Source organism: Phocoena phocoena, chromosome 20 (genome assembly GCF_963924675.1).
Source record: "Phocoena phocoena chromosome 20, mPhoPho1.1, whole genome shotgun sequence".
Taxonomy (NCBI): domain Eukaryota; kingdom Metazoa; phylum Chordata; class Mammalia; order Artiodactyla; family Phocoenidae; genus Phocoena; species Phocoena phocoena.
In genome coordinates this window covers 42,622,455-42,637,256 of record NC_089238.1, presented here as the reverse complement: position 1 = coordinate 42,637,256, position 14,802 = coordinate 42,622,455, and the positions used below count along the sequence as shown (strand labels likewise).

At 42.5% G+C, this 14,802-nt stretch overlaps 1 protein-coding gene across 1 annotated transcript in view; it reads right to left on the bottom strand.

Moving 5' to 3' along the window:
- WWP2 (WW domain containing E3 ubiquitin protein ligase 2) overlaps positions 1 to 14,802 on the bottom strand; it is a 145,263-nt gene that overhangs the window by 18,437 nt on the left and 112,024 nt on the right. The window contains exon 10 of the mRNA XM_065899107.1: positions 3,116 to 3,290. Coding sequence (XP_065755179.1) covers positions 3,116 to 3,290 — 175 coding nt within the window. The remainder of the gene's footprint in view (positions 1 to 3,115; positions 3,291 to 14,802) is intronic.

Here is a 14,802-nt window from a genome sequence, read left to right as displayed (position 1 = left end):
GTTTCTGGATAAAGCACTTTGGCGTCCATACGTTAGGAGCCGCAGGATGGTTTGCTTCAGTCTTGCCAACACTGGCTACACCTTTGATTATCAGGGGAGGATCAGGCAGGAATGGCGGAGGAGTCGCCACAGAAACAGTAGTAGGCTGCAAGCAGAGTCCCGTCGCAATTACAAGATGCACACGACGGGGCTGGGCATGCTCGGTGGACCGCAGCAGGACCACAAAACAGAGGGCAAATCGAAGCTGCAGCGGCCAAGCGCAAGTATGTGCACGATGATCACGAGTAACAACGGCACACTGGGGTGTCAGGAGAGGGAAACTTGTCAGAGATAAGGGGATGATAACAGCGAGGCCCCCCCGAAAAAGGTATGCATTGAGGCAGGAAGGAATGCAGGACACTGCCATCTGGGATTCCCTTGATTTCCCATATTGAACTGTATTTCGTGTTCTCTGCAGGCAGCAAAGAAGAACAAGGCCTGGTTTCAGTCCAGCAGCAGCAGCAGGAGGGGGAGGGGAAGCCAATGGTATGGTATCAGCTCTTAAGTCTTCCGAGTCAAACCCTGGGCCAAGGCCAAACCCCAAAATAACTCTATGAAAGCGACTCTTCTTACTTGTAACCAGGACATGGCACCATAGCAAACAAGAGGGGTAAACCAAACCCAGAGGGGAGGGGAATCAACAGAGAGACATTGAAAGCTGACCCAAAAAAGATTCCTACCACGTTTTTCAATATGGGTCTTGTTTCAGGAACAAAAGGGAACCAGCACCTCCATCCAGAACCCTCCTGGATCCCCAGCCAAGCTGAGAAAACCATGTTAGAGGACTCAGAAAGAACATTTTCTTTTAAGTGCTGAATTTTTACTTTTGGGGACACTCCAAGTCAAAGTTCTACCTCTACAGGCCTGGAATGATATTGCTAAAATGAGAGAGGCAGGAGAGAGAAATGAAGGCTCCAAACGACCGAGCAGACGCGAGCTCCAGAATCTTCCCTTTCACACACCAAACATCTGGGTCAACTGACAGAACCTACACAGTGCATGGGAGGGTAGGGAAAAAAAGAGTCCTTCAATGGAGTTTTCTTTTTTAATTTAAGAAGTCGGGTAAGCAGGGAGACAAAACCATGTGAGACTTCTAAAACGCATCCTTGCCTCTAAGTCAAAGGACAAAGATGCCCAGACCTTTCCAGTTTTGCAGCCAAGAAAATGGCAGGGAAAGTCTTTGGGGCCCAGCTCAAAAGAAATAACTTCTGAAATGCAGAGAAGGACCAGATTCCATCCAATTTTGAAACATGCCAGAACCAGATGTCCGGCATGTATGAAGGGGGCTGTGGAGTGGGAGGCCAGATACCCAGCAGTGCTGTACCAGGTAGACCACTGGGCACGGGTTGTAGCCAGGCATCATAGCTGACCTTGGAGGCAACTCAATGTGACAAACACCAGACTCTCTGCTCATCCATACTAAGGAAACACTATATGATGAGCAATCAGCCCCCACAGACAGAAGAAGGAACAAGCCAGCCAAGGCCAATGCCACCATGCCTTCTGGATGATGGGGTAGCTCCTGCTTTGGGTGAGCAGAGAAAGAGCTGGAAATGATGGCAAAGCTGATGATGAATGTTATTAACTGGAATTACAGGTTTTCTGAGCATTTAGAAATGGGTTGTGGGGTTAAAGTTCATTTCAAATAGAAACAATGTGAGTTAAACGTGGTGATGTCCTAGACCAGCTCAAAAAGTTTCCAACTTCCGATATACCACACCTTGTGCAGGTTCCACTGCAGGGGGAACAAAGCTTCATGTTCAAGGGGCTCTGAGAAAATGTAATCAGAGTTCCCACTTGGGAATCCCACTTCTCTCTGCCAAAGAAGCTGTGTGGCTGGGCTCCCCATCAAGCACCAGGCTGCTGGTAGGGGCTCTAATGAGACAGAGACCCAGGAAGGAATGTTCCTAAAGGGACCCAGTATGGGAGACCATTAGACAGTTAATTTGGGACCACAACACTCTGACTTCTGGACTAGAAGGTTTAAATGTTATTCTGTAGGTAATGACCACAGAAGGTTTTGAGCCAGTGATTAATAATGTAGAGCAAAGCCCCATTCCTTAAATCTTCCACAGTGATTTTTTTTTAAAGTGACAAAACGGGGAATTCCCTGGTGGTCCAGTGGTTAGGACTCCGAGCTTCCACTGCAGGGGACCCAGGTTTGATCCCTGGTTCGGAAACTAAGATCCCACAGCTGCGTGGCACGGCCAAAAAGTTAAAAAGAAAAAAAAAAAGTGACAAAATGACAGCGATATTTGAAGACTGCTCTGCTAGAAACAGGCAGTACAGATTGGAGGAGAGAGAATGACAGCAAAGAGACAATTCCAAGCCTGCCTTAATCATTCAGGTGGGAGGGACAGAGAAAAATCAGGAATCAGATAGAAGGAGGCTGATCTAGACCGGTGGTCAATACACTTTTTCTGTAAAGGGCCACAAAAATATTTTAGGCTTTATGGGCCACCTGGTCTTTGTTGTGGCTACTCAACTCTGCCATTGTAGCATGAAAGCAGCCACAGTCAATACCCACACTATGGGGTGTGCTTGTGTTCCGATAAAACTTTATTTACAAAACTAGCTGGGGGCCCGTTTGGCCCAAAGGCCATAGTTTGCCCACCCCAAATCCAGATGAACTTTAAGGTCCCTCCATCCTTCAGAACCTGTCAGATAATAAACATCTAAAGAAAACCAGTAGCAGCAATAGAAAGGGAAGGATTTGGGTGACTGCTTTGATTTGAAAAGGCAAGGTATGGGAGAGGTCACAGCAATCTTCAGGTCTCAAGTCTGGGTAAATGGACTTGGATGGAGGGACCAGAAGAGAAATCCAGTCCTGGAAGAAAGATGGGGGAATTCAGTTTCAGATACATGTACTGAGTCCATAAACACAGAAGGTGGACATTGAGTCACTAAGTTAGAAACACTGGAGTTTGAGGAATTTCACTGTGATGAGTAAAATCTCCAGTGTCAGAGCACTGACATTTCTAGCCACCATTTTCCCTGCTCACCAAACAGGTCGACGGAGAATGTGCGTGGCCGCTGGGAGGCTCCCCTCCCTCGTGGCTGTCCGCCGGCCGCTCACCTGGTAGAGGAATCTTTGGCTGAAGTGCTGCATGGCGCCCTGGAGCTGGTTGCGCTGGGACTGCCACTGCTCATAGCTCCGCACGTACTCGGCCGTGGGGCGCTGCCAGGTGGTGGTCCGAGTGTTGTGGTCCACGTAGTAGAACCTGCCTCGGGGGTCTGTGCGTTTCTCCCAGCTGCAAACATCAAGCTCAGAATGAATACAGTGACCGCCTCACCCCTCCGCTCAAATGCTAGAGAAATCTCAGGATGGCTGGCAAGGAGGAGGGTGAGGAAGGGTCTGGTGTGGGGTCTGGCACAGGAGTTCAGCTCCTCCGGGAAGGCACAGCCAGGTGGGCTCCAGTCACGGAGGCTTCTAGGGCTTAGATGCTCCTAGCAGACATCTGTGGTTGCCCCCACCAGCAACCCATCCCTCTTTACCAACAGCTCCTGATTTCCATGTCAGAGATCCAAGTGGCTCTGGGGCACCTGACTGTACTCCCAACCCTGGAGTTGAAGTGTTGACTGGACCAGGAGTGGGCTAGTGACCTGTGCTGAGCCCATCAGGATGAATCTCATGGCTTTTGCTAGTTATGGTGGGAAGACTATAGTCTCTCTTCTTTGCCAGATATGACTGAGAAAGTATGCAGTCCTGGGACTGGCTGCCATCTTGGACCCAAACACAATATGAAGTTGACCCAGTAGATGGCAGAGCAGAAAAATGGGGAAAAAAAGCCAGTCTCTTGGGGATACTGATGAGCCACTGGATCATGGTTCACTTGAAACCAGGATCTACATCTACATTTTTTAGTTACATGAGGCAGTGAATTCTCTTCATTATTCAAGCCAATTTGGATCCCAATTTTTGTTCCTTGAAACTGAAATTATCCTGATATAAGGTGCCAGTGAAAATACGTTGCATGACCACGAGAAGAAGAGTTGGTGCAAATGACAGCAGGACTCTCCACATTATCTTTTGTTGAGGAAGCAATCTTTCCAGAGTTGGCCCTAAAATATCCATGGGCAAGGCAGGGCTAGAGCAGAGAGTAAAAATCCTCAGCTGTGCTTGGTAGGTGTAACTTGATTTCCACATACACATGGAAGAAGTGATCAAAAGAAAGTAAGAAAGGGAACTCCGCAGGGTGATAGAAATATTTTACATTTTGATGGAGTGTGAGTTACATAAGTGTATGCATTTGTCAAAGCTCAGTGAAGTGTATAACTAAGATCTGTTTATCTCACTGTGTGTAAATTATATTTCAATTTTCAAAAATGAATTTGAATCTAATTAAGCCTCCATATCTAACGACCAGTTTACCAGGAAAGATAAGGAATAAAGGAACATGTAACACAACACCAGGAGTCACAATCAGCCACATCCAGAATGTGAGAAATTCTACAAGACAGATGCCCAGGATCTTCAACAAATAAACAGCCAGAAAAAAACAAGAAAGGGTGGGGGAACTTATAGATTAAGAGAGACTTATGAGATCAGCCAAAAGCAATGTGTTGATCTTGAGTTTGGATCTGATTCAAACAAATCAAGCGTTAAAACATTTTTAAGACAATTGGGGAGAACGCAACACAGACTGCGTATGACATAAGTAAGGAAATATTGTTAATAGTGTTGGGTGGGATAATGGTATTTTGGTTATGTTTAGAACAAAACACTCATCTGTTAGAGGTGTATGTGATGTATTTATGGATCCAAGGATATGATGACTGGGATTTGCTTTACAATTCATTGGTCCCCTCCCCTGAAAAGTGGGAAGATCAGATAAAACAAAATATTAACTGTTAGAACCAGGCAATGGTTACAAGGGATTCATTGCTATTCTCTCAAATTTACTGTATGCCTGAATTTTCCATTATAAATTTGAAAGGAGAAGGGGAGAAAAGGAGTTTTAAAAAAATAAGAGAGAGATACCACTGAAGAAAACGGGGTTAACCCAATGCAAAAGGAACCCAAAATGGATTACACTGTATGATTCCAAAGTGTTGGAGGGTCTTTGTTCCCTAACTACCTTGTCATACCATCTCTGAATTCTGATCTTATCCACATGACTATGGCGCTTTGGTCTGATACTTTCCTCAGCTTTCAGGGTTAGCCTCCTAGCTGACTTTTGTTGCCACCTCTTCAACAATTCTTTCAAACTCAAAGCCTCCCTAAAAATGGCTTCTCCTCAAGTAGTTCCCAGTCCCTGTTCACAGACTGCGTCTGAATTCCGCTTGCTGGACTGCCTTGCCGTCCTGACCTGCTGCCACTTTGGATTCCACTAAACGCCATCCCTCTCGCCCCAAACCTGAGCCTTTTTCCGTGCTCCCTGCATCAGTCCTCCTCCCAGGGATAAAACAACACCATCATTCCCGACTCTTCCTTTCCTACAGATGTCAGTAAGCCACTCAGCCCGAGGGCTTCTTTTTATTTCGTCTCCCTGCCCTGCACTTTCCATTTCTACTGTCCAACTGTCTCTGAACTAATCTCCTTATCCAATCCAGCCAATAAACCGCCATCAGGGTAACCCCAGCAGACTGACTCCTTATGTCAGGCTCGAGTCAAAACCTTGAATCAGTATTCAAGGCTCACAATAATCTGGAACCTTCCCACCTTTCTCATAAATTCTCCCAACCAGTGATTTTTATGTATTTTTATTTGTTAGCAAAGGAATCACATATCTATGGTTTGAAACACAAACAGTACTACAGGAGATACAATGAAAAGCAGTCTCCCGCCCTCCTTCTCCCCACTGCTGATTTCTGCTCCCCAGAGGCAACAACTACTTTCAGCTCTTGACTGCTTCTTCTATTGACAGTCGTACTTCTAAATAAATGCTTACTCCATAATTTCTTGAGTTCTGCCAAATTAGATATGACTTATGGACTTTCCACTAGCAAAGCTGAGGATTTAGTTCTTGTACTCCACCCCCCAACACACACAATGCTCTCTCCTCCCCCATCCTCCCAATCTAGAAAACCATCATTAACTCAATATTCAGAGTTTGGATTATGACTTTGTAGAATACTATACATACATTTGCTTACTTGTACACTTTTATTCTTTTTCTCTAGAGTTAAGAACTGCGTGTTTTATTCTGCTTGGTTTTCAAGGACCTATCACAAATTCACCCCCAGATTCTGACAGGGCTGGTGGCCTCCCAGGATCACTTAACTCTGGGCCTCATTTCTGCAGGCACCCTTTGTCCAGCGTGGACAGCTGTCCTCCAGGCCTGCCTGCTCTACATTCCTGCCCTGAGTCATCTTCCCTCACCCTCCTCTTGGCCCCTGAATGGAGTCTCCTGTGTCCTGCATCTCAGGACTTCTTTCTCTGTTTCCTCTTGTCTGGTAGAAGAAATCATCTAGGAGTTTCTGAGAAAGGATGCACCAAAGTTAATTTTTTGAAACCCTGCATGTCCGAAGATACCTTTATGTCAACCCTCACACCTGAGTGTTAAAAGGTCTAAAAGTTGATTTCTGGATTCACTCAGCTGTTTCACTAGAAGATCCCCAAATATCACAATCTATACTTTTCTTCCCTTAGACTGGTCACTTTCCCCAGCAAAAAAAACCTTCCAGTCTTTACCCTGGAGATAGCATCCTCACTTAATCCTTTTTTCCTGAGTTCATCTCTGCCTTCGGCTATGGCTGTGTTCTCCATACTGGTTCTACTCTCCCAGGAACTTCTTACGCTAGCAGTACTCACATGCGTGTATGTGAACATGTGTGTGTGTGTGTGCATGTCTGTGTGTGCACACATACACATGGCAGAGGGTTGGGAGCGATGGGTGACAACTAGAAGTCTAGCTGCTCCCTGCACAAATTTTAAACTTCCAAGTTTTTTGTCTCATTACACGTACACACACACATACACATTCACACACACACCCCATATGTTTCTGATCGCTGAGGATTTCCAGGGCTCCATGGTGCAAATTGGCTGCCTTCCGGGTGGAAACCCCACACCGGAAGCTTGGGTTTCAGCTTTCGCAACTCTGCCATTTATCCATCAGCAACTAAACTCTGATTACAATCTCCCATATGCTTTTTCTCCTCTCCCATTCCTTTATCATTATACATTTTTATAACCTTTATTGCTATTTTAGTGGGTTTTCAGGAAGGAATGGAAATAAACACATGTTCGATCCATATGTTTAACTAGAAGTCCTCTGCACTGGTGAATTTCAAACTTCTAAACAGCATAATCACACCCTTGGTTGCAGGTAAAATCTTATGCAGAATCACAATCTACAAAAACAGAGCAGTGGTTGGAGGCCAGGTCAGCCCTTCCATGTTGTTTGGTTCCAGGGGGCATCTGCACCAAACCCAGGGGCCTTGCTGTACACACTTGGAGCATCTTTGTTTCACACAAACCCTCCACTCCAGCAAAACTGCTCCATGCATCATTCCCTAAACACAGCTTCTACATTCACACTGTTCTCCCAACCTGGATCACCTTCCTCTTCTCACTGAAGTCCACCCTTCAGCCTTTCCTAAAGACCAAGTCTAAGCCCCCTGTGAGGCCTCCCCAATACCATGCTCTATGGTGATCACTCTCCCTGCTCACCTCAAGTTTGAGAGCCACCTAAGAATGACTAAACAGCAAATTACTGCATTCATCCTTAACTACCAGATCCAATACTTTTTTCTCCTGGATAAAACGACTGGTCTTCATACAAGTGTCCCACGGGTGGGACAGAAGGGGACGGCCATGATAAACTGAATCCTTTGGTTCAATCTCGCTCCTGGATGTCTACGCCTGCTGATATAATGGCTCCATCTATAGTTTCAAGGTTGCTCTCACCGTGGTAATACTTCCCCAGGGCCAAACTTCTCCCATTAATTAGCAATGAAAGCTTGAGCATTCTGTTCTCTCTGGGTTCCCTATTACATAGCAGAACTAAGTGCCAGGGGCTTTAAGGTCTGGGCCTAAAACTCAGGAAGGACTCATAGGCTATAGGGGGTGCAGAGCTGAGCCATCTCACAATAAAACATTAAAACTATCCTGAAAATAAGAAAGTTGGGTCTAGTATTCCACCTCAATATTTAAAGAAGAGTAAATCCTCAGCCATTCTTAGAAGATACCATTAAATATCTTCATTTAGATTCCATTCAAACGTTCACCAGGTCAAGGTCTAAATAACTTATAGACCAGAGAGGTTAAGAGGCAAGCAACCAGCACACTTACAGAGTTACCACCACTTTTAAATATATGTGTCATAGGGAGACTGGTTCAAGATGGCGGAGCAGAAGAACGTGCGCTCACTCGCTCTTGCGAGAGCACTGGAATCACAACTAACTGCTGAACAATCATCGACAGAAAGACACTGGAACTCACCAAAAAATATACCCCACATCCAAAGACAAAGGAGAAGCCTCAATGAGACGGTAGGAGGGGCGCAATCACAATAAAATCAAGTCCCATAACTGCTGGGTGGGTGACTCACAGACTGGAGAACAATTATACCACAGAAGTCCACCCACTGGAGTGAAGGTTCTGAGCCCCACGTCAGGCTTCCCAACCTGGGGGTCTGGCAACAGGAGGAATTCCTAGAGAATCAGACTTTGAAGGCTAGCGGGATTTGACTGCAGGACTTCGACAGGACTGAGGGAAACAGAGACTCCACTTTCGGAGGGCACACACAAAGTAGTGTGCACATTGGGACCCAGGGGAAGGAGCAGTGACCCCATAGGAGACTGAACCTGACCTACCTGCTGGTGTTGGAGGGTCTCCTGCAGAGGCGGGGGGTGGCTGTGGCTCACCGTGGGGATGGGGACACTGACAGCAGAAGTTCTGGGAAGTACTCCTTGGAGTGAGCCCTCCCAGAGTCCGCCATTAGCCCCACCAAAGAGCCTGTAGATTCCAGTACTGGGTCGCCTCAGGCCAAACAACCAACAGGGAGGGAACTCAGCCCCACCCATCAGCAGACAAAAGGACTAAAGTTTTACTGAGCTCTGCCCACCAGAGCAACACCCAGCTCTACCCACCACCAGTCCCGCCCATCAAGAAGCTTGCACAAGCCTCTTAGACAGCCTCATCCACCAGAGGGCAGACAGCAGAAGCAAGAAGAACTACAATTCTGCAGGCTGTGGAAGGAAAACCACATTCACAGAAATAGAGACAAAATGAAAAGGCAGAGGACTATATACCAGATGAAGGAACAAGATAAAACCCCAGAAAAACAATTAAATGAAGTGCAGATAGGCAACCTTCCAGAAAAAGAATTCAGAATAATGATAGTGAAGATGATCCAGGACCTCGGAAAAAGAATGGAGGCAAAGATCGAGAAGATGCAAGAAATGTTTAACAAAGACCTAGAAGAATTAAAGAACAAACACCTAGAAGAATTAAAGAACAAACACCTAGAAGAATTAAAGAACAAACACCTAGAAGAATTAAAGAACAAACACCTAGAAGAATTAAAGAACAAACACCTAGAAGAATTAAAGAACAAACAAACAGAGATGAACAATACAATAACTGAAATGAAAACTATACTAGAAGGAATCAATAGCAGAATAACTGAGGCAGAAGAACAGACAAGTCACCTGGAAGACAGAATGGTGGAATTCACTGCCGTGGAACAAATAAAGAAAAAAGAATGAAAAGAAATGAAGACAGCCTAAGATAACCTCTGGGACAACATTAAACACACCAACATTCACATTATAGGGGTCCCAGAAGGAGAAGAGAGAGAGAAAGGACCCGAGAAAATATTTGAAGAGATTACAGTCAAAAACTTCCCTAACATGGGAAAAGAAATACCCATCCAAGTCCAGGAAGCGCAAAGATTCCCAGGCAGGATAAACCCAAGGAGAAACACACCAAGACACATAGTAATCAAACTAACAAAAATTAAAGACAAAGAAAAATTACTGAAAGCAACAAGGTAAAAATGACAAATAACATACAAGGGAACTTCCATAAGGTTAACAGCTGATCTCTCAGCAGAAACTCTACAAGCCAGAAGGGAGTGGCACGATACATTTAAAGTGATGAATGTGAAGAACCTGCAGCCAAGATTACTCTACCCAGTAAGGATCTCATTCAGATTCGATGGAGAAATCAAAAGCTTTACAGACAAGCAAAAGCTAAGAGAATTCAGCACCACCAACCCAGCTCTACAACAAATGCTAAAGGAACTTCTCTAAGTGGGAAACACAAGAGAAGAAAAGAACCTACAAACACAAACCCATAACAGTTAAGAAAATGGTAATAGGAAGATACGTATCAATAATTACCTTAAATATGAATGGATTAAGTGCTCCAAACAAAAGACACAGGCTCGCTGAATGGATACAAATACAAGACCCATATATATGCTGTCTACAAGAGACCCACTTCAGACCTAGGGACACATACAGACTGAAAGTGAGGGAATGGAAAAAAGATATTCCATGCAAATGGAAATCAAAAGAAAGCTGGAGTACCAATACTCATATCAGATAAAATAGACTTTAAAATAAAGAATGTTACAAGAGACAAGGAAGGACACTACATAATGATCAAGGGACCAATCCAAGAATAAGATATAACAATTATAATTATATATGCACCCAACGTAGCAGCACCTCAATACATAAGGCAACTACTAACAGCTATAAGAGGAAATCAGCAGCAACACAATAATAGTGGGGGACTTTAACACCTCACTTACACCAATGGACACATCATCCAGACAGAAAATTAATAAGGAAACACAAGCTTTAAATTACACAATAGACCGGATAGATTTAATTGATATTTATAGGACATTCCATCCAAAAACAGCAGATTACACTTTCTTCTCAAGTGCACACAGAACATTCTCCAGGAGACATCACATCTTGGGTCACAAATCAAGCCTCAGTAAGTTTAAGAAAACTGAAATCATATCAACCATCTTTTCCGACCACAATGCTCGCTATGAGATTAGAAATCAATTACAGGGAAAACAACGTAAAAAACACAAACACATGGAGGGTAAATAATACGTTACTAAATAACCAAGAGATCACTGAAGAAATGAAAGAGAAAATCAAAAATACCTAGAGACAAATTACAACAAAAACACGACGATCCAAAAACCTATGGGATGCAGCAAAAGCAGTTCTAAGAGGGAAGTTTATAGTAATACGAGCCTACCTCAAGAAACAAGAAAAATCTCAAATAAACAATCTAAACTTACACCTAAAGGAACTAGAGAAAGAAGAACAAACAAAACCAAAAGTTAGTAGAAGGAAAGAAATCATAAAGATCACAGCAGAAATAAGTGAAAAAGAAACAAAGAAAATAGTAACAAAGATCAATAAAACTAAAAGCTGGTTCTTTGAGAAGATAAACAAAATTGATAAACCACTAGCCAGACTCATCAAGAAAAAGAGGGAGAGGACTCAAATCAATAAAATTAGAAACGAAAAAGGAGAAGTTACAACAGACACCGCAGAAATATAAAGCATCCTAAGAGACTACTACAAGCAACTCTATGCCAATAAAATGGACAACCTGGAGAAATGGACAAATTCTTAGAAAAGTATAAACTTCCAAGACTGAACCAGGAAGAAATCGAAAATGTGAACAGACCAATCACAAGTAATGAAATTGAAACTGTGATTAAAAATCTTCCAACAAACAAAAGTCCAGGACCAGATGGCTTCACAGGTGAATTCTACCAAACATTTAGAGAAGAGCTAACACCCATCCTCCTCAAACTCTTCCAAAAAATTGCAGAGGAAGGAACAATCCCAAACTCATTATATAAGGCCATCATCACCCTGATACCAAAACCAGACAAAGATAGTACAAAAAAAGAAAATTACAGGCCAATATCACTGATGAATATAGATGCAAAAGTCCTCAACAAAATACTAGCAAACAGAATCCAACAGCACATTAAAAGGACCATACACCATGACCAAGTGGGATTTATCCCATGGATGCAAGGATTCTTCAATGTATGCAAATCAATCAATGTGATACACTGTATTAACAAATTGTAGCAGAAAAACCATATGATCATCTCAATAGATACAGAAAAAGCTTCTGACAAAATTCAACACCCATTTGTGATAAAAACTCTCCAGAAAGTGGGCATAGAGGGAAACTACCTCAACATAATAAAGGCCATATATGACAAACCCACAGCAAACATCATTCCCAATGGTGAAAAACTGAAAGCATTTCCTCTAAGTTCAGGAACAAGATAAGGATGCCCACTCTCGCCACTATTATTCAATATAGTTTTGGAAGTCCTAGCCATGGCAATCAGAGAAGAAAAAGAAATAAAAGGAATACAAGTTGGAAAAGAAGAGGTAAAACTGTCACTGTTTGCAGATGGATTTGGATTGGAAGAATCAATACTGTGAAAATGACTATACTACCCAAAGCAATCTACAGATTCATTGCAATCCCTTTCAAATTACCAGTGGCTATTTTTATAGAACTAGAACAAAAAATCTTAAAATTTGTATGGAGACACAAAAGACCCCGAATTGCCAAAGCAGTCTTGAGGGAAAAAAACGGAGCTGGAGGAACCAGATGCCCTGACTTCAGACTATACTACAAAGCTACAGTAATCAAGACAATACTGTACTGGCACAAAAACAGAAATACAGATCAATGGAATAGGACAGAAAACCCAGAGATAAACCCACGCACCTACGGTCAACTAATCTATGACAAAGGAGGCAAGGATATACAATGGAGAAAAGACAGTCTCTTCAATAAGTGGTGCTAGGAAAACTGGAGAGCTACATGTAAACGAATGAAATTAGAATACTCCCTAACACCATACACAAAAATAAACTCAAAATGGATTAGAGACCTAAATGTAAGACCAGACACTATAAAACTCTTAGAGGAAAACATAGGAAGAACAAATACCCTTTGACATAAATCACAGCAAGATCTTTTTTGATCCACCTCCTAGAGTAATGGAAATAAAAATTAAAAATTAACAAATGGGACCTAGTGAAATTTAAAAGCTTTTTCAAAGCAAAGGAAACTACAAACAAGATGAAAAGACAACCCTCAGAATGGGAGAAAATATTTGTAAATGAATCAACGGACAAAGGATTAATCTCCAAAATATGTAAACAGCTCATGCAGCTCAATATTAAAAAAAACAAACAACCCAATCAAAAAATGCACAGAAGACCTAAGCAGACATTTCTCCAAAGAAGACATACAGATGCCCATAAGCACAGGAAAAGATGCTCAACATCACTAATCATTAGAGAAATGCAAATTAAAACTACAATGAGGTATCACCTCACACCAGTTAGAATGGGCATCATCAGAAAGTCTACAAACAACAAATGCTGGAGAGGGTGTGGAGAAAAGGGAACCCTCTTGCACTGTTGGTGGGAATGTAAATTGATACAGCCACTATGGAGAACAGTATGGAGGTTCCTTAAAAAACTAAAAATAGAATTACCATATGAGCCTGCAGTCCCACTCCTGGGCATATACCCAGAGAAAACCATAATTCAAAAAGACATATGCACCCCAATGTTCATTGCAGCACTATTTACAATAGCCAGGTCATGGAAGCAACCTAGATGCCCATCGACAGACGAAAGGATCAAGAAGATGTGGTAAAAAAAAAGATGTGGTACATAGATACAATGGAATATTACTCAACCATAAAAAGGAACGAAACTGGGTAATTTGTAGCAATGTGGATGGATCTAGAGACTGTCATACAGAGTGAAGTAAGTCAGAAAGAGAAAAACAAATATCGCATATTAATGCATATATGTGGAACCTAGAAAAATGGTACAGATGAACCAGTTTGCAGGGCAGAAATAGAGACACAGATGTAGAGAACAAACGTATGGACACCAAGGGGGGAAAGTGGCGGGGTGGTGGTGGTGGTGTGCTGAACTGGGAGATTGGGATTGACATATACACACTAATATGTATAAAATGGATAACTAATAAGAACCTGCTGTATAAAAAATATATAAAATAAAATTCAAAAGTTCAAAACAAAAAAGACAGCCAAAAAAATATATACATGCTATAAATTCACAACATACAAGTGTGCAATGTGCCCTGTTAAAAGTTGATGATTAATTTGTGAGACAACTGGAGAAATCTGACTACTCACTGGGTTTGATGGTGGTAGGTAAATACTGTTAATAACATAGTGTTTTTACTTTTAATAACAGAACACTTTTTAGAACTATATACTGAAATTTGGATAAAATGATACGATGTCTGGGATCTGCTTCAAAATGATCTAGAACAGGGGTGGGGGAGGGGTGAGTGAGGATTACACAGCAGGAGGTGGTAAATGTTTTCTACCAAGAGCCGAAAAGTAAATATTTCAGTCTTTGCAGGCTTTACAGTCTGTATCACAATTACTCAACTCGGCCAATGAGCACAAAAGCAGCCATGGACAATAAGTAAACAAATGAGAGGGGCTGTGTTCCAATAAAACTTTATTTACAAAACAGGTGGCAGGCTGGATTTTGTCCACAGGCCCACAGTTTGCCAACCGCTGGTATAGATGAAACAAGAGTGGCCATTAGTTGATAATTATTGAACCTAGGTGTTGAGTGTGTGGGCATTCTTTGTCCCACATATTTGAAAAATTCAATATGAAAATTTCTATAATTTCCATAATAAAATGTTTTAATTTTTTTCTAAGAAGTCTATGTTTATCTTTGGTAAGTTTCCTGGACTTAAAGTAAAAGGAGAAACAGAGTGAGAACTAAGGATGGCGGATTATG